This window comes from Apium graveolens, unplaced genomic scaffold, assembly GCF_009905375.1.
Source record: "Apium graveolens cultivar Ventura unplaced genomic scaffold, ASM990537v1 ctg1729, whole genome shotgun sequence".
In the NCBI taxonomy this organism is placed as follows: Eukaryota; Viridiplantae; Streptophyta; class Magnoliopsida; order Apiales; family Apiaceae; genus Apium; species Apium graveolens.
In genome coordinates, this window is record NW_027417370.1 from 31,991 (window position 1) to 58,401 (window position 26,411).

At 32.3% G+C, this 26,411-nt stretch overlaps 2 protein-coding genes across 2 annotated transcripts; one reads left to right on the forward strand and one right to left on the reverse strand.

Annotated features, from left to right (window-relative positions):
• The first annotated feature begins 11,374 nt into the window (after window positions 1-11,374).
• Window positions 11,375-15,488, forward strand: LOC141700069 (putative folate-biopterin transporter 3). Its single transcript, XM_074503841.1, has 5 exons — window positions 11,375-11,946; window positions 13,331-13,590; window positions 13,757-13,852; window positions 13,928-14,098; window positions 14,481-15,488. Exons 1-5 carry the CDS (start codon window positions 11,583-11,585, stop codon window positions 15,066-15,068), a joined length of 1,479 nt encoding a protein of 492 aa, XP_074359942.1. The 5' UTR covers window positions 11,375-11,582; the 3' UTR covers window positions 15,069-15,488.
• Window positions 15,489-17,221: 1,733 nt separating this feature from the next.
• On the reverse strand, window positions 17,222-19,528 carry LOC141700070 (aspartyl protease family protein At5g10770). The gene is made up of 2 exons (XM_074503843.1): window positions 19,184-19,528; window positions 17,222-18,809 (listed from the first exon to the last, which is right to left on the reverse strand). Exons 1-2 carry the CDS (start codon window positions 19,380-19,382, stop codon window positions 17,542-17,544), a joined length of 1,467 nt encoding a protein of 488 aa, XP_074359944.1. The 5' UTR covers window positions 19,383-19,528; the 3' UTR covers window positions 17,222-17,541.
• Window positions 19,529-26,411: the final 6,883 nt, after the last annotated feature.

A 26,411-nucleotide genomic window follows, 5' to 3' on the forward strand; every position in this document is an offset into this window, starting at 1 on the left:
ACATGCAGAAGGTGAAAGTAAGACGCGTCTTCCTGTCATGACGCGTCCACATATTTTGAGCCAAATTTCGCTTGGAAAGAAATTTCAATTTTGTTTTTAACTGCAAATGGAATTTGGGGGTAGTTGTTATATCCAAAATTTGGCATTGGATTGACTCGGGTCAAACGCGGGCTAATTACAGTCAAACTCAGTATTGCGTTGTGAAAGTGAGGACGCGTCCAAGTATTCAGGACGCGCCTACTTGGGAAGGGATATGTTACGAGGCAAGAAGAATGCATGGTCAAGGAAGGACGCGCCCAGGCATTATGGACGCGTCTATAATTATGAAAGTGCTTGGCAGGTGAAATCTTACGGTGATGGATGCTTTAGGACGCGCCTACCTTAGCAAGGATGTGTCATTAAAGGTGAAATGTTGTGCATGATGGTTTAGAGGAGACTGTGCAAGTCTAATAAGATTAAGGATGCGCCCTATATTCTAGGACGTGTCCTGTGATTTTGAATGTTATAAGGAACGATTAATGAGGAAACATGTTTGGATTTATGAAGGTGAGGACGCGCCCAAAGGGTCAGGACGCATCCTGTGTTTGATCTGTATACTTTTGGTGTTGAATTCAGGACAAAGCTTGCATGGAGAGGAGCAATGGAGGATTATTTTCACTAACGTATTTGTTGCAGGTACTCTGTGAAGAATTCCCTCCTTGAGACGGTCAAGGAGGGGGATGTCCGTGAAAAGCTAGAAGGCCTCCAGGGGTATGCCTGATGATTGAAGGCCTCCTCCTGTATTCAACGGGTGTCCTCGTTGGGGATGCGGGGTTAACTTTGGTGTGTGCTTTAGGAGCTCTGTTCTTGTATTCAACGGGTGTCCTCGTTGGAGAACTTTGGAGTCATCCTGCACTTTGCACCCAAGAGCTTGGGATCACCTGTCCTGCTATCTGGTGGGTTATCCTCATTCGGGGGACAGGGACGCGTCTGGCATTTGGGGTGAACCGTGGCTATACCTGCGTTCGTAAATCAAGGGAGATAGCTGTAGCGGAGTGTTATCCTTGCACAGGGAGATGCACTATCCGTGAAGTCCTACGATTACGGACGAGCCTTGGGCCTTTGCGGTTGGGCCTCATAGTTGGACATTCCTAAAGCTAGCAGAAGATGGATATCGGATAGGCTTCTACTGGGCTTAGGAGTAAGAAGTCTAAACTCATTAGACTTCATGTTCTACGAGAACTACGTCAGCCTTGATCCCTATATAAAGGGTACGTAGGCACATTGAGAGGGTAAGAAGTTGAGAGCTGAAAAGAGAGCCACCACTTACTCTGATCAATCTCAGCCTAAAACATCCACAATCAACCACACACCGTTTAAGTTTCCGGCAAATAACCACCGTCACAGATCTTAGTTCCGGCAAGAAACCTCAATCTTTGTTGTTATCAGATTCCTCCGTCAACAGATTTTACCCCTAATTTTTCAAACAACGTTAAGCTGATTTGACGGAAATACACATTTTGTAAAAATTCTGGATTTTCAGTATAACAAATGTTACTTTTTGAATATCGGTATTTTAAGTGATCTCACATGTAAAGTGCAAGTACACAAAGTGTACTTTACTCTAATATATATAACATCTTACACATGTTATTTTTTTTGTAAGGTCTTATAGAAGTTTTTTAAAAATGTCATCATCCAGGAAAATAGAAAATTGGGGAAATATTTAAATATGCTTCAAATAGGGTGGTGGTAATGCGATTTTTTACGCAAACTATTAATTAAGTTGCGCATGTATATGATCAAAATTTTAAACTGCACCCGCGTCATATAATTTAAAAGTCGCGTAAACCGCATCACTATATGATTGCTTGTTCATTATTATAACCAAATTTAATGAACATCATTCTGGTTAACAATGCTAAAATTAAATTTAGTTTATAATATAATTGAACTCGAATAAAGTAATAATTGATAAAATAATAATTTCGTTAAATTATATTATTCTCCTCTGATTCCAACATTATCAATAATTATTTCAGATAAAATAATAAATTCGTTAAAGTAAAAAAAATTCTCCGTCTCAACTATAATACTTTAAGAGATTTTATTGTATAAAATTATGATGAACAAAAATGAAATTATATATATATATATATGTGTATAATATTTAAAATTTACAGTGTGGTATAATTTAAACTGCAATATTACACTGTCAAATCACAAACCACCATATTATTTATAAAAAAATCAACCTTAACTGAACTATAGAAATATAAAATGATCACACTAACAATTTTTACGGTTTGATGATCACACATATATATTTTCTTTTTCCGGGTAATTTTGTAGTTTAGCATCAGGTTCAGGCCCCTATACGGTAGACCATAGGAGAGAGTTTCGTTTTCGCGACTCTAGTAAATTATAGTATTAGGATTTGAAATTGAAAGGCTACTTGGAGTGACCACTATACTTACTATATACTATATTATATTATTATATTATTTATATTATACTATTATAACCACTACACCTCTATTTGATAGTCAGTTGTTCGGTACAGTTGTTTGGTACGACAAATAACAACCGTCAGATCTAAAGTCAGATAGATGAGAACCGTTGGATGCAATAATAAAATATTATTATATTAATATTTAAACTGCTCTCATGGATTCAGGGTTCGAACTCCGTCAACAACTTATTATATTTAAACTTTTATATTCTTTATTTTAACAATTTCTACAGGGCTCGAGTCCCGTGAACAATATATTATATTATATTATTTATTTTCAATCAAATCTCAAATTATCACAAAACATTTATTATTATAACTTATTATATTCTTCAATTTATTTTTCAACTATTGAAACTTTTAAAATATAATTATATTATTAAAAATCATTCAAGTGTTAAAAACAAGTCGTGCATCACACGTGTTATATTATTATATTATATATATACTATAATAATTGTAATGAGTTATAATTTGTAGTTTTGTTAACCAATCATTTTGGTTATCCCTTTCAATTACGATCGTCAGATCTTCTTAATCAAATAATCAGAGTCGTTAGATCCAAATGCTAAAAAATACACTCCACAAATTCTCAGGTTCCAATCCCGTCAACAACAAACATTTATATTATTATTTATAAAGATATATATAAGTTCAGGTTCGAATTTTGTTAACAACAAATATTTATATTGTTATTAATAAAGATACATATGCGTTTTTAGGTTCGAATCTCACCTAACAACAAACAATTACATTATTATTTATGAAAAAAAAATCTCCAATCATATACTATTTGAATTAAACTTGAAATAATACATAATGATATTTATAATTATATAATTATTATTTATTTTCTATTAAAATAATATATATATATATATATAATATTAACCAAGACCCGTTCATCGCACGACCCGTAAACTAATATAATTGAAATAGTCGGAGACTTGCGGTTCAATACAAAAGCACCATTAGTTGGAGCTGGCGGGCCGCCCGCCGAAGCAAAAATCTAAAGTATAAAAAGAACTAGTAGAGAGTACGAAGAGAATTGTTGGTGATTCAGTCGTGTTTTATTTTAAGTTGAAATTTTTAGTGTAAATTGACTGAGAACTCAGCTCATCGTTTTTGACTGGCGGCTCATTTTTTTTCGAATAATACAAGCTAAGCTACATTATTTTTCTCGTTATTTTTGTACTAATTTGTTGATGTTATAAACGTTTATCTACATGATGGATAAGTGTGTCCAAACTCCAAACTAGAAAGGATGAATCCCGCCCTAACTCAACTGATTAATAACGAGACTCTATGGTCATGTTTGTTTCGATATAATAATTAAGGAATAACAAATTTTATTATTAAGAACGATACTTCATGATCATGTTTGTTTCAGGATAATAATTAAGGGATATATAATTCCTACCATTATTAATTTTATGAATTAAAAAAAATCATCTTCTATGTTTATTTAGGAAGATTAAGTTTAGGATTTGACTATCATTCATTAAAATTTTATCCAATATTTATTTTGAGAGGTAATCACGGGTATTTGAATATATTTTTTAAATTTTCTAATTTTATATTTGTTTCATATGAAATTATGATGAGACGATTATATTCTTTAAAAATAATTTATTAGATGTGATAAACAATATTATAATCATGTCCTATGTTCCAAAAAACAATCACGAAATATAATAATTTAATGGATTACTCTATAATTTTTGAATTATTTTTACTAAATAATTTTTTTACAAAACAAACATTAATTTGAAAATTATAAAGGACCATAGGTCCCGTTTGACATTGTTGTTGCAGACAACTACAACTGTTTTTTGCTGAAAAACTGTCATATAGGTGTTTACCAGGTGTTTGGTAAATTCTAAAAACTGTTGTCTGAAAAAGCGTTTTTGGTCTAAAAGCTGATGTTAGTAAAAGTATGTCCCCCATGCTTTTGAAAAAAACTGTTTTCAGTTTTTGCAGAAGGTAGCTATCAGTTTAACCATCAAACCTTCTCAAATACATTATTTTTATATATTATATCTCAAAATATGCATAGATTAAAAAAAATTACCAAACAGTTATCGAATTTTCCTGACATCAGTTTTTCACCGGCATTTTTTCTCACAGCACAACAGTTTTCAACAGCACTCCCAAACCGAGCCATAATTAAACCGAGCCATAATCCTATCCTAAATGCTTTAAATTACGTACTATTTTCTCCCGTGTACAACATAATTATTTGCTTAATACAAATTAAGGAACTCAATAGCCCAATTAAAACTAAAACAATATTGCTTAATCATAAAAATATGGCTTATATCAATTATCACAGATTCCCTAATATTTAAAAGTTAAGTTCCAATATTCTGACAAAATAAAAGAAGTTAAGTTCCAATACATTATGGTTTTTTTTATATGTCACTTACAATTTGACTCACAATCTTAAAAATGAAACACTCAGTCCAAAGTGGACTTTTGTACACAACTTAATAGGCACGTGATTTTAAGTGCATGTAGTTGTTTATACTTTATATGCATAAATATGCGGTGCATGCACTCTACTTTAAAAATTGATTTTAGTCCTATAATATTGGATAACTTAGAAAAAGATACAAAATTTTGAAATAAGTTAAGTAGGGTACAAACGGAGGCATCGTTGCCATTGAGAGGTAACTAATTATCACAACTATTTTTTTTCAATTTATTATTACTACTCTGATTCAGTATCCCAGTTATGTCAAATTTGAATATTTGTACTATTTGGCTTAAGTTTAAGTCAGGAAATTTTGAACTTAAAACCAAAAGTTATTTATTAAAGTTACTAGCTTACGGTCCGTGCGATGCACGGGTCTTAATTAACATTTAAATATTTTTTATTTTTATTTTATATAATTTATTGAAATTTTATATAAATAATTATATACTAAATAATGATCATATAATTATAATTTCATTGTTTATAATTTCAAGTTAAGTTAAGTTAAGTTCAAATAGTATAAAAAATATATGATTGATGGGATCTTATTCATAAATAATAATGTAAATATTTGTTGTTGGTAAGATTCAAACCTGAACACTTATATTTATTTTTATAAATAATAATATAAATATTTGTTGTTAACGGGATTCGAACTTGAGAACTTATATGTATCTTATAAATAATAATATAAATGTTTGTTGTTGACGGGATTCGAACCTGAGACCTTGTGTAGTGCATTTTTTAGTATTTGGATCTAATGACTCTGATTATTTGATGAAAAAAATCCGACGGTTGTGATGGAAAGGGATAACCAAAATGAGGGTTAACCAAACAACAAATTATACCTCATTCCGGTTATTATTGTATGGTATAGATAAGTTAAACAATTATTTTTATTTAAGAAAAACATATATATGTAATAACTTGAAGTACTTATTTGGATTCCAAAAGAAAAACTTATTTGGATATTTCATTAAGTATGTTTTTTTCAATAAATATGAGATTGTCTTTTACATTTGCAATAATATATTTCAGTTTTATTTTCTATTATAAATGATTAAAAATAACCAAATTATTAAAATGTATTAGACCAAAATATCCATTTTTTAATCGTATAAAACCCGCACACGCTACCCTTCGGTTGCGTACTGGGTAAATCTCACAGGCTCACGTTTTGCCTGTAAATCACGTGAACTAAGGTAAACCGCATTTAAACGACATATTCTGACTCGAGTTATAATCATAAATTCTGCTTTCATGTGATTAGAACATGTGACCAAAATAAAAATTATTCCTTATTTGACCAACTGAGTCAATCCAAAATATCCAATTTTGGGACTCAATTGTCCGCATATATCTATGCGGGATGTTTTGCTTGACTTATCCACGGAACACGTGATTAGAAATATGCATTCATTTTTAAAAAAAAAACACACACATTCATATTCACTTTTATCCTCTCATGAATAGGTATTGATAAAATGTGTGTTCACTTAAAAATTAAAATGAATACCCATCTCGTATATTTGTATTCTTTGTAACCTTTTAAAAATGTGTGTGCACATATTAGAAATGCATATTCATCGGATATTCTAGAACATGTTCCTCTAAATATTTCAGACCCCTCTGATTTTTTTCTGCATACGCCACTGTATATACGATGATTAAATATTTTTTAATTTATCATTGATATCTATCATCCCAGTCTTATTAATCACTCCAAACACTAGTCATTTCAAGATTTCATTACATTAACACATCAATAACTTAGAATAACAGGCAATCCACATGAAAAATTAGAGGACTATTTGTTTACTTTCGGGGAAATAAAGCAATTTTAATTTATTAAAATTTGGGAAACAATTCGGCTGGATAACAATTTTTGTCATTTAAAGTAAATAGGCTGATGATAAAGGCCCATTGGTACAAAACCCAGTTAGATTCTCTAAAGACTCTAATACAGGCCCAATATGTAGCAGACCAGATCCCATATCACCAGTAAATTTCATTTTTTAAATCTTAATTAATTTAATATCTTCTAAATAATTTAGCATTGTAAAGATTCTAACTGACATTTAGATTTAAAAGTCAATTTATTAAGAAAAAAAGTTCCTAAATTTATTTAGGAAAATTTTTAAAAATAATTTGAATTTTGCATATAAAAGTTGAATGACAGTTTTGTAATAATAAAATAAAAAAGCTGGGCCTGAGATTGACAACAGTATCTTAGGTAAGGTTATATGACCTTTTCATACTGAATGGTATTTTTGTAATAACCGAATCAGCCCCGTGTATTTAAAAAGAATAACTTTATGCTAATATTAAGTTTGTTTTAACCTCAGGTAAGAAAGCAAGCTCCTAATAAAATTAATACCATGTATTTACAAAAATAACCTTAATTTTGTATAGAATACTTATATTGAGTAAAATTTTATAGTCAATCAATTCATTTGCAATTATGATCTTACGTAAAAATATCGCAAACCAAATTATTTTGTGAATCATGTTTTTCAAATATTATTATTTTAATGATAATTTTGCAAATCTCATACAATTTATAAATAAAAAATTGTAAAATAAATTATTATACATAACATATTTAGTTTGCAGAATATTCATGTTTATGTTGTAGAACATAATATGTTTTGCAATATTTTACTTTAAAAATATATGAAATTTGTAAGATTTCTATTAAAATAGTGATATTAATCAAATATGCTTCACAAAATAATATAATATTTAAATTTTATTGATAAAACAAATATGAACTCCGACCTTTCAAGTTCAAGGTGGACTCCATACAACTCAAATGGTGAACTTCATAAAACTTAACTTAACTCAACTCATATAAATTTAATTTTAGGATTCTCAAGATCATTTACTTATGCGTCTCTTTAAGTTGTTAACATTTAAAATGGAGTGTTCGGCATGTATTTTAAGACCCCTATTTAGTATAACTACATAAATTGATTTAATTTTTGTTCTTCTGAATTATTATTAAATGCATAAACTGTTCATTTAAAAAATAATTTTTTTAAAATAAGGTATACAACTAGATAGGAGGATTAAATTTGTTTGGAACATGTCATTTCAAATGCCAAGAACTGACGGAGAGGGAGTATTAATCTCTGTATATTATATGTCAATCAAGGCTAAAAAGAACAATTTTAATGGCTCTGAGATCTCAATTTTACCCTTTTATTTTGAAAAGTTATAAAAATGCCACTATAACACAATTTTTGTTAAAAATAAGTAGAATTGTTCTATCCATATGAAATTGTTAAAAGCAATTTCACTGTCACTACCATCAAACTACATAACTTTTTGAGTTCGAATTAAATTTCTTATTAGGTAAGACATATTCCTCTCCTTTTATCAAATTCTATTTTTTATTAATTTAATTTTTGAGTGAACAAAATGTTAGTTTATACAATTATATAACTTTGATATAAATTTTGTAGTTAGACAAACAAAGACACACACATATATATATATATATATATCAATTATATTTTAATTGTTATGATATATATATGTATATTTTATAAATTTAATATTTTTTTTTTGATTTGTTTTCAAAAAATCTAAATTTCATTTAATTCAGTTTGACTTGTATGTTTATCGAGTCAAACGTATTCGGTTTAATCCGGAAATACTTGAAATGAGTAATCAGATAAAAAAATCAAATATACGAGAATCGAACTTGTAACTAAATTTTATCTTAGAACCATGGTGCTATAATGAATTTTGAATTTATTTTAAGGTTTTGTTTAAAAAATATATTTTCTCTTCTTTTTTTTAATTTTAACTTTCGAGTAAATATATTGATAGTTTATATAATTATATAGTTGCAATCTAAATTTTGTAGTTAGACACACACATATATCAATTATGTTTTAAAATATATTTTATAAAATTAAACATTTTTTAAACATTTTTTGGATTTGTTTTCAAAAAATCACAATTCTGTTTTATTCAGTTTGACTTATGTGATTGTCGAGTCAAAAGTATTCGTTTTAATTCAGGAGTACTTGGATCTAAAAAATCAAATATATTAAAATTTTAACTTTAAAAACTAATTCATTAGGTCATCTCCAAGCAATGCTCTATTTTAAAAAAACTTTATCTTCAGTTTTCACCTTTTTTTACTTATATCAATATTTCATGTCCAATCATTTCTTCAAATTTTACTTAAATCTACTTATCATTATGTACAGTAATTAACTAATTTTAAAATACATAGAGAGTTGGGCCCACATGATATAGAAATACGCTGAGAGAGTTTATTATAAAACCAATATTTTCATATCTATAATGTAACTCCAAATTTGAAGTTGCACGGTGCTTTTTCTTTACTTATAAAGATAGTGTAATTCATCAGTTGGAGCTTTGTAACTTCATATATAGAGTAAGAAATGAAGTAATGTGGCATATAAAGACGTGATTTGAGATACCCTTATTATAGATATGTATCATATAAAAAATTATATATTACTTTTAAAGATGAAACCAATCGAAACAATATGCATTACTCTTATTCTTATCATTATTATATACATACTGCTACATAATTGAAAAAATATTAATTATAATTCATTACAAAGGTAAATTGTTAATTTGTAGAAAATCGGACATATATAAATTACACAGCGAGATGAGTAGGTAAATTTTGTAAGACTCTTAAATAATTAATTGTGTTGGTTCAATATTTTTCTTACTTTCTATTTATTTTTAGACTTCTTAATATTTAATCCGAGTAGATACAAGTTTGACCCGAGTTAGACTCAAAATCGGATTTTATTCGACCAAAAAAAATTCATCTCAGTGAATAAGTTCAATTATGTATACTCGATCGATATCTTGGATAAAACGTTCGAGTTTTAGAACAATGATATGGGTTTGTCGAGCAGTGACATGAAAAAATAAAATACTAAAATTTGATATAATATAAATAATATATTAAACATAGTGCATTTCATTACATTGTATTAAGTATATTTGTAAAATAATAAAATTAGTGCTAAAAGTTTTATAAAATTAGACAACATTCATTTTTATACCCTCATTTGGGAAATTTATTTTTTATCATTATATTTTTTTGAGTGTACTTCATTAGTTATTATCTTCTAATAGAGAATGTTAGTTTTTTAGTAGCTTTAAAATATTTTACACACTTATTAGTTACGCGCTTAGTCAACCTAACCTAAGTGTTAATAATTGAGAATTGAGACGAATTAGTAATGAATCTACTCTTTTTTCTCACTCTTCATTTTTTTAATCTCAACGAATAAATAAGAATGAAAATTAACGTCGTCCCTACCGACCCCGATCGATCCCAATCCGTTGGGGTCAGGGATTTCGAGAAGTTTTCGGGGGCGGGCCTAGCAACGAGGAATGTTTTATAAAATTTAGGGGATCAGGCGGAGTTTAGAATTAGTGTCTGCCCGCCCCATTTCCCCGACCCCTATTATATGTATATATATACATAAAAACATATTTATATATCATATCAAATTAATTATTATAAAAATATGAATAAAATATTATTTTATTCTTAAGTTAATCTAAAATTTTGCTTGATCAATTTTTTTTACATTATAATTGAAATATTTGTCTGAATTTTAATTTATCATTTCTTTATATTGTAAATCAATTTTAATATAATTTGATTTTAAAAATCTGAGATATTACTAAAGTTTTTATATAATACAAATAAGTAGATTTTTTTTAAATAAAAATAAAAATAAAAATACATGATTATTATTTTTAATTATATCCAGAATTCTCACAGGATTTCTCACTCGGGTGGGAACTAAAAATTAATAGAATCTTCGTTCAGGGTGTAGGGTGGGTTTGGGGATCAAATAACTACTTCCTGATCCTGAAATGACCCTAATGTATATCCTTATAAACAAACTACAAGTATTGATGTTATAATAGTATAGTTTTAATTTTTTTAGTAATTAGGTTTATCTACCTTAAACTAAGTATCTAATATCTAAATTATCGGGGGTGAGCGAGAATCGAATTTTACGACAAAAAAATAATTTTTAACCATTTAAGTTGTCTATATGTTCAAAAAGGAAAAAAAGAAGAAGAAAATCCAGTGATAATATTTATGTCATCTTATTTTCATTGCATATTTATTTAAATTTTTATGAAATGTAATTACATTTATAAAAATATATTATTCATTTTTACATATGAATATAAAACAGAGTTAAAATAATCATTTACTGTATTTAAAAATTAATTTCTTATAGACATAAATTCGTTCGAGATAATATTTCGATATAAACAGAGGCCCGTCCCTCACACGGCCTTTTACGTCAGTTAAGTATTATTAGTAATTTAATTTAAAACATTGACTTTCCCTCCTCACCATTGTATATTCTGCACAGATTTAGAATTAATTACATCACCAATATCCACCAATTGACCAACCCAGTTTAGACCAATCTCAAACACAGATCAAACACTTTCCACTTCAACCTAACCAAATCTCAGCAACCCAGATCAAGAAATCACATTTTCTCAACTGGGTCTCTCTTATTTTCTCAAAAAAACCAACTTTTTGTTCTAGGCCTTTTACACACACACATATATTGAGCAATGGAAGAAGAAGAAGCACTAAATCAAGACTCACAAGTGCAAAGAGAGAAGAAACAAAAAGAGGGTTTGTTGGGTTTAATAATGGGCCCCATTTATTGGTTTAAAATGCTTGGGAAAGAGTTGAAATGGAGCTTTGTGTGTGGTGTGATAATTGTGTATGGAATTAATCAAGGAGTTGCTATTGGTTTAAATAAGGTTAGTATACAGTATTATATGAAAGATGAGCAGAAATTACAGCCTTCTGAAGCTCAAGTTTATCTTGGTTTAGTTCAAATTCCTTGGATTATTAAGCCTGTTTGGGGGATTTTAACTGATGTTATTCCCATTGCTGGTTATCGAAGGCGCCCGTATTTCGTGTTTGCTGGTAATCTTTTCTATTCGTTTCGGATTAAATGTTTTTTTGCTCAGCCCTATCCTAGTAAGTACTGTAGTAATTAGTGTAGATAATTTTGTTGTAGTTCTGTAATGTGATTCTTTTTAAATATATAAGGTTTTAGGTGGACCGGTTACTTGATATGGTATGGTAGATTGGTTTAGAGATGGTTTTAGGTTCAAGTCCACCTTAAGGTTTTAGGTGGACTAGTTACTTACCGATTCTTTAATGTGTGATTATAGATGACTTAAAAGCAAGTAAATTACAGATGTATATCTGCTCATTTATGCATATTTATGCTAAGAATTGAACCTTCCACCGCTTCTTACTAAGAAAAGAGGAACTGCGGGGTATCCAGTACTAGACTACTGTGGTAGGGATATAGTTCTATGACTTCTGTCTAATAAACTTCATTTGAACTTGTTCTTAAGTTAATTAAAGTTCTACGTTATATTTTGGTAGTTCGAGATTGGAGACAATGGGCTATGGCTAGTTTGTTAGGACTTGTACAAATAATTCCTGCCCTTTCTTAGTAATTATTTAGTTTGATGTGCTTTAGATTTTGGGTAAATTTGCTGATTAATGTATTATGAAATTGAGAGTCCGTTGTAGCTAGAGCATTGAGCAGAAAATATATAGTAGGCGAAGAGAGAAGAGATTGTAGATAACATGAACTTTCAGTCGAAGAGTGATACAAAGTTAATGTATACATTCCAGTCGGCGTATTATACTGCAGCTGAAAAGACCGTCTATGAACCAATAACTGTGTTACCTTTCGTGTATGACATTGATATACTACCGAGCCCTCTCTAGTAAGTGAGGTAGTTCTTTTTAATGTTTGATATACTCGGCACAGCCTAGTTAATACATACTAACACATAGATGAAAATGATGAATGTATGTGTAAATTTTTTGATGTTGTTAGTCAAAAGTGTCATGCCATTTTTGGAATGTAGACGTATATTGTCAAGTGATCAATTCCAGGATGATGGATTCTTTGGTATTGATATTTAACCTGTCTTAATCCCAGGGGTACTAATGTATGATAATTTGGCACAGAGTGATAGTACCTTCTTATAAAAAATGTGTGGCTGATTACTGAAATCAATGTATCAAATACCGAAACTGAAACTAACTAATTGTTTAGCTTGAGACTTGAATAAGGATTATGTAACCAGAAATATTATTTGATTTTCTTTTCGTATCTACTAAAATGTGCATACTGCATAGGTCAGATGGTTGTATTACTAGCACCCCTCCTCCCACACACACCCAGACAAAAAACCCAATAAGGGAATCATATATTATAAAAAGAAAAGTATATTGTACTTTTGACTTGCACATTTTTCAGAATTTTGTACAATGTTCATTTCAGGTGTTATTGGTGTTGCTGCCATGCTAATGCTGGCATTGCATAACAATTTGACCCTTACATTTGCCATTCTATGTCTCATTGCTGGGAGTGCTGGGGTGGCTATAGCAGATGTGACGATCGATGCATGTGTGACAGAGAACAGTATAAGTCATCCTTCTCTTGCTGGTGACATGCAGAGCTTGTGTGGTGTTAGCTCTGCTACAGGTGCACTAGTTGGATTTTTAATTAGCGGCTTTCTTCTTCACATAATAGGGCCCAAGGTTTGTGTCTACCCTGTTTTTTTTGCTAGACTATCACTCCTAGTATTACTTGTTAATATGGTTCTAACACCGATGATCATATTTTGGCTCAGATATAAGTATAATTTCTTCCGGTCTCCGGGTAAGAGGTTCCTGTTGACCACTAATGATTGACCATTATTTGCAGGGTGTCTTTGCCATCCTAGCAATCCCTTGCGGACTGGTGATTTTGGTCGGATTGATACTGCGTGAACCCCGTGTCCATGGTGTTGGCTATAGACGGGTAAGATTGGACTCATTATTATCATTTTTCATGAGACTATAACGTGTTCATAATAATAGCCTGGTTCTAAATTAGGTGAACCAAAAATTCATGGATGCTGGAAGGGCAATGTGGTCTGCCCTGAAATCTCGAGATATATGGAGACCGTGTTTATATATGTACATATCACTTGCAGTGAGCATAAACATACATGAAGGAATGTTTTATTGGTACACAGATGCAAAAAATGGCCCATCCTTTTCACAGGTACGAGGTATCTATTTGTTCTTCTCTTTTCACTAGGGAGTAGGGACCCTTTACTACAGTTTGAAGATGATTATGATACATACAATGATATAGAGAGCATTAATTTAATATAGTATGAGTGTTGAAAGATTATGAATGGTTACACCACCAATGCACAAAATCTACTATATCATTTGTATTCGGGCAATTTCACATAATCTGACAGAACTGAGCTCTTAACAAGTTATTGTTCTTAGATAGGTTTGTTAATATATTCATCATTAGATAGATTTAATTAATATTATTAAACAGTCTACATCTCCTTCATCTTCTTCCAAACCTTTAAAAAATTGTTGGTTCAGCTATGTAAGCTGACCTTATCATTTGTTATCCTTTTATGCAGGAAGTTATCGGATCTGTATTTTCTGTTGGTGCAGTCGGCTCTCTAGTTGGAGTTATTCTTTACCAGAATGTTTTTAAAAGTCATCCTTTCCGTCAAGTACTGTTTTGGTCTCAATTGCTATATTGTGCTTCAGGGCTGTTGGAGTTGGTACTGGTTTTAAGAATAAACTTGCGATTTGGTGTACCAGATTTTCTTTTTGTTGTATTTGACGAGTTCTTTCACAAAATTATTGGACGTCTTAAGTGGATGCCTATTCTTGTCCTTAGTTCTAAGCTTTGTCCGTCAGGTATAGAAGGCACTTTCTTTGCTCTGCTTATGTCTATTGATCATGTAGGGATTCTCACATCCTCTTGGGCCGGCGGCCTTCTTCTCCACATCTTGAATATTACCCGGACACAATTTGACAACCTATGGCTGGCCATTTTGATCCGGAGCTTTCTTAGACTTCTTCCAATCGGGCTTCTATTTCTAATACCCACAGGTGATCCCAATGAAAATATTCTTCCAAGCGAGATGCTGACACCCAAAAAGGCTGATAGCATGAATTCAGAGAACCTGGAGATGGCCTCACTCGTTAACAGCATTTAACCAACTTGTGGAAGAAAGTTCTGAGAAACTCTACTTATCAACCATTATTCTTGGAATTTATAGATTTTGACCTCAGCTATGCAGATTTGTAGTATAGTTCTTGTATACTGTTGTACTTACATCTCCTATAGCAACAACGGGATTACTTGTATCATGCCTTTGATGACATGTGCAGAAGTGTCGCCTCTCAGAAAAGATATACCGAGCTAGTCATCCTTTTTGCAGTTCATGCCTAAGCTCATAATGTATGGAATTGTAATGATTTAAGGATTCCTGCTTCGTCGTCATGCAAATATTGATCTGAACAATAAATTTATAAGTATTTACAGTAATAACAGGTTATAGTGCTATAAACATCCAAACTAGTGTTATTCAACTTCAATGTTCAATGTTCAGTTTGAAGTATGAAGATTAGAATTATGAGTTGATTTTTAACTGTGCAATATTCTAAAGTTTTGTGTTAATGGAGTCCTGATCATTTACAGCTTTGATCAGTGAATCTTGTTGTTTACCCCTGCTATACTTCCTTCCTATGGTATCTATCGCAAACCCAGTTTGAGTTGCATACTATGGAAAATTCACTATTTTATGAACTGAGAATAGATTGTTTTTTAATTTCTTCAAGTAGGTTCAGTACCAAACTAGATGACTCTTCTACTAATAACAGTGATGTTAGGTATTATAATCTGGAAGTATCCATCTCATAAATTCTCCAAGTTAAGAAGTTTGACAGCGGAAAGTGAATTTTGTGGGAGGAGTACTCCAGGAACAAAAGACAGTGGAAACCGGGGATGGGGGGTTGGATCTGTTTGTTGTGCTGATTGTGTCTGGTAATCGGAATCAATCAGGGAGTTGAGATCGATCCGAGTAAGAGTAGCAGACTACATTAATGACATGAAGTTACAACCCTCTGAAGCTCTGGTTCATATTGTTTTGATTTCTACTTCCTTGCTCCTTGGTCTCTTAAGCCTTCAGGGCCTCCTTACTGACACATGCCCAATGAATGGATATTGAAGTGCCCCTCATCTTTTCTGGTAAACTACATACATTCACTTAATTTTCTGTCTGTTGCAATGTTAATTGATCATCAACCTTTAGCTATAAAATGTCTTACATGATACTAGTCTGGTAGTGGTAGCAGCTTAGTACAATTATAGATGCATTTATTACCTAAAAGTAATATAAGTGCAGGAAGTATATATCTCTCAGTTATATAGTGATAAATTGTGTCAAACCATTTGTTGTATTTTTTGGGAATCTGGCATATGAAAAATAGCATGTTATTTCTCATCATTTTTTTGCTAAATATTTTCTCATCATTTTTATCTGGTAGAATATTGTAAGACTAACATGATATCCGAACTTCCATTATATATGCAGGTTGGAACGTTTCTGCAAGAATAATGCCTAAGGGCATACCTTTTGGAATCATGAACAATTTCTGGATGCTGGTAGAGCAATGTGGACAAATTCTAAAACGTTTGGACGCCATAGATATGTATATGGCGTATAAATTCACTTGCCTGAGCTTGCGACTCATTGAAGGAATTTCAAATGGTGTATTTTTTAAAAGGGAAGCTTGTTTCTCACAGGTATTTAGGATTTTCATCTGTTTTTATGAGAAAACTCTCTGAAGCTCCCCATACATAACATGTCTTGCTAGTAGCTACTTCCTCAATGATGATTCAATTTGCATCCATGATTCCAGTTAATATTCTTCCTTAGTATTTCTTAGGGTTCATTGTTTCGTTGTTGCCCAACAATTTGAACCATTTAGATAATAAGACTTTTGCCTGATGCAGGACAAAGGTTAATAAAGAATCGAACCCTTAGCTTTACTTTCATGCCTGGCGTCTTGCCTAGAATTTTTCAGTTATTGTTCCAATTTATCTGGTCACAGTATAAAAATTTAGATTCTTTGAATTTGAGTTATTCTAAAATGCAAATTCAGAATCTTTGAATTTTAAGGAGTTCTAAACTGCAGGTCCGCTGTCTGCAACTTCTTACAGATTCTTTATGTTCTGTCGAAATAATGTCTGTTCCAATGTAATCTAGCATCATCTGTGATCATCAAACTGTGTCCTTTGCATCTGTCATTTGCATCTGTAATGGAGCTCTATTATTATAAATTTGTTTATTTCGAAATATACTGGTATATAAAATGGTATCCTTTGTCATGTTGGTAGCTTGGTTGTTTTTTACATAGATGAAAATATATTATCAACATGTGAATATACAGATTAGTTCACACACACTCTGCAGACAGAGTCAGTACAGCACATTTAGACAACATTCTTCAAATTAACAAACTAAATTTACTATAATCTATGGCGTCGTCCCAATCAGAAATTGAAGCCCGAAAATAAATGTAGTCCTAATGATGTCCCCATGGCCAAGGAGTTAGGTTTTCATTGCAGAAATGCATTCCCAACAAGTTTCCCTCCTTTTCACCTTCAGTTGCTATCTATGTGAATTAATTGAAACTGCAAGCTTCTTTTGCAAAACCCAGCGTCGACTCTGCAGTATTGTATATAACCCTATTGTTCCTTTGCTGATAATTCCCTATAATCCCAATCTCATCTTCATACATGAGACTCGCGAGTGCCAAACACACTTGAGATGCATCAGTCTTTACAAAATAGAAGATTCCTTGTACATCCACAGTTAACTCAGCGTCGCCTTCAAAATGCATAGTCATTGTAGGAATGTTAACTTCATCATATCCAGAAAGGTTAAAGCAAGTATCCAATATTGAGAATCTTGGCGCCTGAGGATACCCCGTGAATTGTTTAAGAAACTCAGCCTTTACAGCACTATAAATCGAGGGAGGGAGTCTTGTAATCACTGTCCCTGAATCAATTAGTATGGTACCTTGACCAAAAGCTGGAGATTGTAAAGCTACCCCTCCAATACTAGCACCAGTAAGGTTTAGAAGATAGAAAGTTGAGAGCTGCGGATTTTGAACCATTTTAGTGTAAGTAATAGGTGTAGAATTTCTGTAAACTGAAGCATTCCCACCTAGAGTTAGTGAACCTGAAGCCTGAGCATGTGTTACAGGCAGACAGTACGAAAACTGTCCCCCAAATGTATCAGAAGTTTGAGAAACTAATGAAAGATCACTCCTTCCAAGACCCATAAGGCCTGAAACTCCTCCAAATAGGCCTCTATTGTTCCGTCCACAGCCAAATACAAAATCTTTCACCGGGGTGTTTCCAAGGAGGAGGCTATCACGGGCAAGCTCTCCACGAGTGTATGAACCATCACCGTAGTTAACAACATATTGACATGTTGGAGGATTGGTTCCACATATCCCATTATTTCCCGTGGCAAATTGTAGGGAATTACAACTCGAGGAACCACAAGGAACTGACTGATATGACTGAGATACAGAGGGGTTGAACAGAGGTTCTCGTTGATCGTAACATGATTTGCAAGGCTGACATTGAACCCATGTCAGGTCACTCCCTGTGTCCGCAATCAGAGTCATGTTTTCACCTCCCAAATTAACGGTAACAACATAGTTTAAAGTTTGAAGCTTGACACCAGAAGTGATAGGGATTTGAGCTTCTGAAACCACTTGTGGTTGACCTATAATCGTCTCTCTAATTCGAGATTGAAATGAACGAACACGGATATCATCATATATAAGTTGCTTCTGAAGCCTTTTGCTCCAGTCACGAATCGGCTTTAACAAGTAGCCTGTGTGCTGCATTTCTAATACAATTGCACCTTTCTCTGTCCCTGAAGTCCTAGTTGGTGAGAATTGATTCAATTCATATTATTTTGACATATAATTTAAGCATGCACAATTAGTATTCATTCAAGGTTCATTTTGTTAAAAATATAAGATCTTGTTCGGGTTTTCCTCTGCCACCTTAAGGTTTTAGTAAGACTGCTTACTTAACACATTTAATTTAACCTATAAGATATAACAATATTATTATCCAAGTTGTCTTATTAGCTTAATGTTAATAGTTACTTAGCACTTACTCATAAAGCTTAAAAGTAGTTAAGAAGATATATTTGGGAATAAAAAGATGGACAATTAAAGTTAACACAATGATTGCTAATAATGAACAACAAAACATAGTTATTACTTGACAATAATAACTTACTTGTTTTCAGAGACAACAAAGTTGGATTGTTGTTACTGATCATCTGATGTTTCCACTGCAGCTTGTTCAATCTGAGGCTTTCCTTATCTCCGTAAACTGCGGAATCTGCAGTAGCAAAACCAGTACTTCTGATCACTGCAGTATCATTCAGAAGTAATGAGAGGAGGATGAAAGTTAAAGGAAACACAGATGGAGACATCTATGAAGATATCGAATTTTCGAGATTTATTGCAGAGACAAGAAGATGAAGGGAGAATGCAGAAAGAAAAATGAGGGAAAGCAAAGAGTGAAATAGGAGAGATTCTTGAGAGTTGGAGGTTGGGAAGGGAACAAAAGAAGAAGGCTGGCTTTAGACCCCACTGTTTTCTATTGCATGAGAAATTATGGAGACTTCACGTGCAGTAGATAATGGGATAATGCGAATTAGTAACATTAGTTTAGGGTGTAATTAGGACTTAATCTCTACTTAAGTTTTTGAACAAGTAGGAATGTGAATGAACAGGAGCATTGATATCTATGATAAACAGCATTTGAGGTAATAGTTGTATTAGTTACAATGACGACCGGGTCTAGGATTTTTTACGGAATTCTCAAAATTGTTTGAAATTTTTGTTGTAGCTCGAACTCGAATTCTCGACTTTCTGAGTGGTAAGCAACGGTTTTTCTAGTTACACATGCTCACACACTGACACGGTGACACCCTCCTTATATTTGGTAAGGTTCGAATTAGTGACATCTCGGGACAACAGAAATACTGCTACACCAAGTGATGTTGGGTGACGAGAAGATGTTACCAGGCTTATGCTGGGAGATTCACGGGTCTGGAAGAAATTCTTGTGAAGTAGTGGGGCCCGACAAAGTTATTTGTTTTGCGTTGTTGAATGAAACTGTTGTTATATATAGTGTACTGGCCCTACTGGGTTGAAATTCTATCGCATAAAATGTATCTAACCACTAGTCCAATATCCCAAGTTGTCGTTTCTTTGGTTTGATAACTTGATTAAGAAAAAAAAGGTCCAAAATGTTTATAATTAAGAATAGCTTATGTATTATGTCAAAACTCTAATTGCATTATGATGCAAAAGTTTATTCAAATGTAATTGCATTATGGTCTTATTAGATTAAAATTGATTAATCAAATCACAAACCATATGATATAGTTGTGATATCGGGTTAATAAAAAGTGTAATTTAATGAGAAAATGTAAAAAAAATGGGTAAAATGATGGAAACAATTAATATTACATGTATAAAATGAATGCAGTGAAAAAAAATTGTGAATGTAAGTGGGCGTATTTAGTTTTTACTTTATTAAAGTTTATTATTTTTGAAGAGTTAATTGCAGTTTGCAACCCTTATCTTTCATTTAAATTCAAAACAGTATACCTACTTTGTAAAACACACTTTACAACTCCTAACTTTTAAAATCAAATACAACATGTATCCCCTTCATAATTTTCAGTTATAAAATTGGAATTAAGGTGTTTAATATTATTTTTATAATTTAAAACATTATAATATTAATGTCATTTATTTTATATTTTACTTAATATAATATTAATGTCAATTATTTTATATTTTACCCAATATAATATTAATGTCAATTATTTTATATTTTACTCAATATAATTTTTAAATAGGTAAAATATAGATATATTTAGAAATTTTATGATTATATCTATAAACATATATTTTGCTTGATAAATATATTTTAAGTATTTTAGCATTATGATTAATTTAGAGTATTACTAATAGAAACTATATATGAGCATTATGATTAATTTAGAGTATTTTAAGTATTTTAGCATTATGATTTTTTTTTCATGTAAAAAATGTATTAAAATAAATATTTATATTGATTTGAAATTTTAATTATTAATATTAAACAGCTCAATTCCAATTTATTACTTAAAATTGTGAAGGGATGCATGTTGTATTCGATTTTGAAAGTTAGGGGTTACAAATTGTATTTTACAAAATACGTATACTGTTTTGAATTTAAATGAAAGACAGAGATTGCAAACTGCAATTAACTCTTTTTAGAATGTATACAGTTGAGAGAAACGTCCCAAAAGAAAAGTGTATATAATTGAACTACTTTGAACGAGAGTAGTTGTTATAGTATACTTAATCAGCGATTCAGTGCTGTCATTAGAAATGTTCAGTCCAAATGTAGCAAAATATTATGTTCATAAGTTTGCTGGTGGCCTGATAGCATTTGCTTCCAGTTTTAGAATCCTCTTGTCTAGTTGGCTACCACCAGAAAGTTCGACTTGTTCCCGGAACTCATTGATTGATTTTCGGTTTTCTTTCCTACTAGTATTTGTTAGGACTGTGAACGAATCGATCGTTAGATTGTAGTATCAATGTTTGTTATTGAGTAGCTCGTTCTTATGAGTTCGTATTTTTGCATTTGCTCTCCTTGACGTCTCAGCAGTTGAATATATAATCTGCAGAAGTAACTTCATCCTCTTTGCATAGCAGGCCTCTAAATTCACTGATGCAGCGAAACGTAGTATCAGAGGCTTTTCATGAAGGGACTAAGTTGTCGATTCACTTCAACATCATGTTGCAAATATGTGCGAAAGGTAAAGTGGAAGCCGGAGAAGGACATGATCATATGCATAGAGATGTCTGTTGGGATTTTAATCTAAACTAATGGGTTTTGTTTAGGTTGATGGACCTTGTAATTAGCTGATAGGATTGGGTTTATATTTATGTTTAACGTTAAGAATAATTTAAACGTGTAATACTTTATATGTATAGGTGTGATCTGGTCACGTAGCTAGTTGAGTATTTGTAGGAGGTAGTTTGAATTAGTAAGAATGGTGGAGATAAATTAGCTAGGTTAGTTTGCTATTTTCTAGCCACCATCTTGGGTGGGCTTCAGCCTTATATAAGTGCATGTAAACGTTCAGTTATATAATTTTACCAGAGAGAACACAATGTAGACATTAAGTACATTCGAGTTTGTAAATACAAGTGTTGCTTTTTCTGTATTGCATTGTTGTTCTTATTATTATCTTTAGTGTAATTTCAACATGATATCAGAGCTTTCGTTTCAAGAGGACATGACAAGGTGCTGTGACAGAGAATGAAGAAAGTAGCAGTATGGTGCAGCGACGGAAATGGCGATACAAGGGAAAAGAAGATGAGTTTTTTTTTTGCTGTACAGCGTTAGAGTGATGCTTCATTGCTTGACAATGAAGATTTATAAGGCCACTCCACGAGGATATGTTGGTGGAGTAAAAGGTTATGTCAAAAGGAGTATAGGGTGATGTGTGTTATAGCCAAAATTTGGTACAAAAGTACAGAGATCACAATGGTGATATTGTTGATATGAAGCTTAATACTGCACAGATCAGAACATATCTTGGTATTAAGGGACTTGAATTCAATCTAGAGTCTGACAAAGCTTATGTCATAAGACTAGATCAGGAGTTGAGAAAAGCAAAGATTAATGATCTCAGAGCTGCAATCTTTCAAACTGGTGAAGATACTGCAAAGCTTAAAGATGTCAAAAGGAGAATGATTAATGAACTTAGATATGCTGAGAAATGTTTGTTGAAGAACTATCTCAGAACAACTCCTGACATCAGAGAGATCAGAAAATGATGAAGCCAAGTCGAAGATCTACAACTGCTTAAATTCTGATATTTATACAGACTGAAGTTGTTATCAGAAGTTGAAATTGGTAAAAGCTTTAAGGACTGTAAGTTGTAGTTATCTAGTCTAATTCTCATGCATTTGTACTTAATGTTTTTGACATCATCAAATATCTGTTAAACTTGTATATTATGTTAATTTACAAGTTGGGGGAGATTGTTAGATATATTTGATAATGTCATGGTTAATATGTTTTATGTTTAGATTTCAGATCTTACTTGAACAGGATAAATCAGTACTTAACTGTTGATCAGTACTTATACTGGAAGTCAGAACTTAAGGGATATCAATACTTATGTTATCAGGAGATAATCATCAGAAGATAGACATCAGAACTTAAGTGCTGAAGGACGATCAGATAAGGACAGTAGCTGATTAAAGAAAGAAGATCAAGATAAACATAAGAAGAGATATGCATGAAGAAGGAATTCTGTAAAAAATGGAATACTTGGAAGAAAAGATATCTGATTGATATGTTTTAGGAAGCAGAATTATATTTCATATCAATTAGCGATTATCTTGTAACTGTGTAGTATATAAACACAGACATAGGGTTTACACTATAAGTGTTATCATTATTAGAGAAGATTATTCATTGTAACCCTAGCAGCTCTCGTGATATTTGTTCATCACTGAGAGGTAACAGTTCCATACTGTAACAGAGTTTATTGTTTCAATAAAGTTTGCTTTCTGTTACTTAAGTTCTTAAAGTTCGATTTGAGTGTATTATACACTGTATTCACCCCCTCTACAGTGTGTGTGTGACCTAACAATTGGTATCAGAGCTTCTCTGTTAACATACATACAGTTAAAGATCTAAACACAATCATGTCGGACATAGAAACTTCAACTAAGCCTACCAAAACTGAGGAACCACCAAAGACACAAATTCAGAGTCGGTATGAGACCATCAGAGTTCCCATACTGAGACCATCTGAATATCCCATATGGAAGGTAAGGATGACCATGTTCCTGGAAGCAACAGATCCAGAATACCTTGATAGAATCAAGGAAGGCCCTCATAAACCAACCAAGCTCGCTATTGCAGTTGCAGGTGAAGCAGCAAAGACCGTACCAAAGGAAAAGAGTGATTATACTGCTGAAGACATAGCATCAATTGTTAAGGATGCTAAGGTACGACACTTACTGCATAGTGCCATTGATAATGTAATGTCAAACAGGGTAATCAACTGCAAGACTGCTAAGGAGATATGGGATGCTCTGGAAACAAGGTGTCAGGGAACTGACACAATTAAGAAGAACAGGAAGACAATACTCACTCAAGAGACAACTACAATCTTGATGAAACAACTCTTGACGAAATCTATGGAATGCTCAAGACTCATGAGCTGGAGATGGAACAAAGAAGCAAGAGGAAAGGAGGAAAGTCAAGGACAGTTGCTCTTAAGGCTGAAGAAGAATTCCCCAAAGCAGCTTCCTCAAAGAAGGACAAGGGTAAAGCTCTTTTCATAAAGTCTGATACTGAGTCATCAAGTTCTGAGAGTGATAATGACTCAGATTCTAAAAGCTTGCCTGAGACTGATGCTGATGAGGAGATGATGAAGCTGTGCGCTCTTATGGTGAAAGGGATCACAAAGATTGCATACAGGAAGTTCAGGAAGGGAAAGAAGTTTTCCAGGAAAGGCATAAGTTCTGATAAGAAGAATTTCAGAAGATCTGAAAGCAGAGGAGGAAAGTCTGACAGAGGAGATTACACCAATGTTAAATGCTATAATTGTGGTGAGAAAGGCCACATATCTCCTGATTGCAAGAAGATAAAGGGTGACAAAGGCAAGGCTCTTGTCACAAAGCAGAAAAGTTGGACAGAAACCTCAGACTCTGAAAGTGAGGAAAACTATGCATTGATGGCAAATGCTGATAAAGAAAGTGCTGAGAGCAGTTCTGAAGCTGCTGAAACAAAGGTACCTCAGACTACTTATGTTTTTTATACTGATGATATTAATGAGTTGAGAAGATATCTTAAAACCATGTTTGTTAGTTATAGAGATCAAACTTTAACATGTGAAAGATTAACTTCTGAAAACCTTGCATTTAAGAAAAGAAATGATTTCTTAGAAAAAGAGTTAGTCATGTTCCATCAAACTCAGAAGGATAGAGATGATGCTTTTTATGTTAGGGATGAAGTGCTAAAAATAAATGAATCTCTAAAAACTGAGTTAGAAAAGGAAAGAGAGATTATCAGGACTTGGACTAACTCTGGCAAAACAACTCAAAATTTGCTAAGTAGTGGAAACTAGAAAGAGGGCTTAGGTTATGGAGAAGACAAGAATGATAAAGGAACTGAAGAGATAAATTCTGTTGATAAGCAAAAGCCAAAGTTAAAACCTGTTAAGTTTGTAACTGTAAAGTCTGAAAATGAAAAATCAGAAGTTACAAAGAAATTAACTCCTGACAAACTAAAATAGGAAAAGACAGCTGAAGTGAACATAGGCTTAATGACTAAGAAGCAGCTTAAGCATAAGCTGAAAGATGTCAAGAATGCAAACAAGGTAAAATCACCTAGGAAAAATAGGAATGGAAAGGAAGGTGTGAATAAAAGCAATAATTATAAACCTGTTCCTGATGCTTCTAGGAAAACATGTCATAACTGTGGAAGTTCTAACCATCTGGCTTCTTTTTACAGGAAGAATAAGAATATTAACTCCTTACCTTCAAAGTCAGGAGTTAAGAGTCAGTCTGTTAGATACAAACCACAAAATCCTTGTTTTCATTGTGGTAGTTTATGGCATTCTATTTATACTTGTAAGGAATATCATAGCTTGTACTATGATTATTATCAAATAAAACCTTCTTTGAAGAAAGTTTCCATTGTTCCTTCTAGTGTAAATTCTGATTCAAAGTCTGATAGTATAAGTTCTGATAAGAAAAATATTAACATAAACTCTGATGCTAAATCCGGTGCAAATGTTAACAAACTTAATAAGGCCAAAGGATCCAAGCAAGTCTGGGTCCTTAAAACTAATAATTAGTGGTCTTTGTGATTGCAGGGCAACAGGAAAAATATTCTAGTTCTGGACAGTGGATGTTCAGGACATATGACTGAAAATAAGGCTCTGCTATCAGACTTTGTGGAGAAAGCTGACCCAAGTGTTTCTTATGGAGATGGAAACATTGGAAAAACATTGGGATATGGCAATATCAATCTTGGAAATGTCATAATTAAACAAGTAGCTCTGGTCTCAGGACTTAAACACAACCTTCTAAGTATAAGTCAAATCGGTGACAGAGGTTATCATGTTGATTTCTTTGAAGAACACTGTGAAATTGTGAGTAAATCTAAAGGCAAAGTTGTTCTGAAAGGATACAGGCGTGGTAACATTTATGAAGCTAAGCTTTCAACAAGTACTGATGGTTCTGCAATCTGTCTGATGAGTAGAGCATCAATTGAAGAAAGCTGGAATTGGCATAAGAAACTCTCTCATTTAAATTTCAACAATATAAATGAACTGGTCAAGAAAGATCTTGTGAGAGGATTGCCAAACACAGTATTTGCTCCTGATGGTCTTTGTGATTCATGTCAGAAAGCCAAACAAAGAAAATCC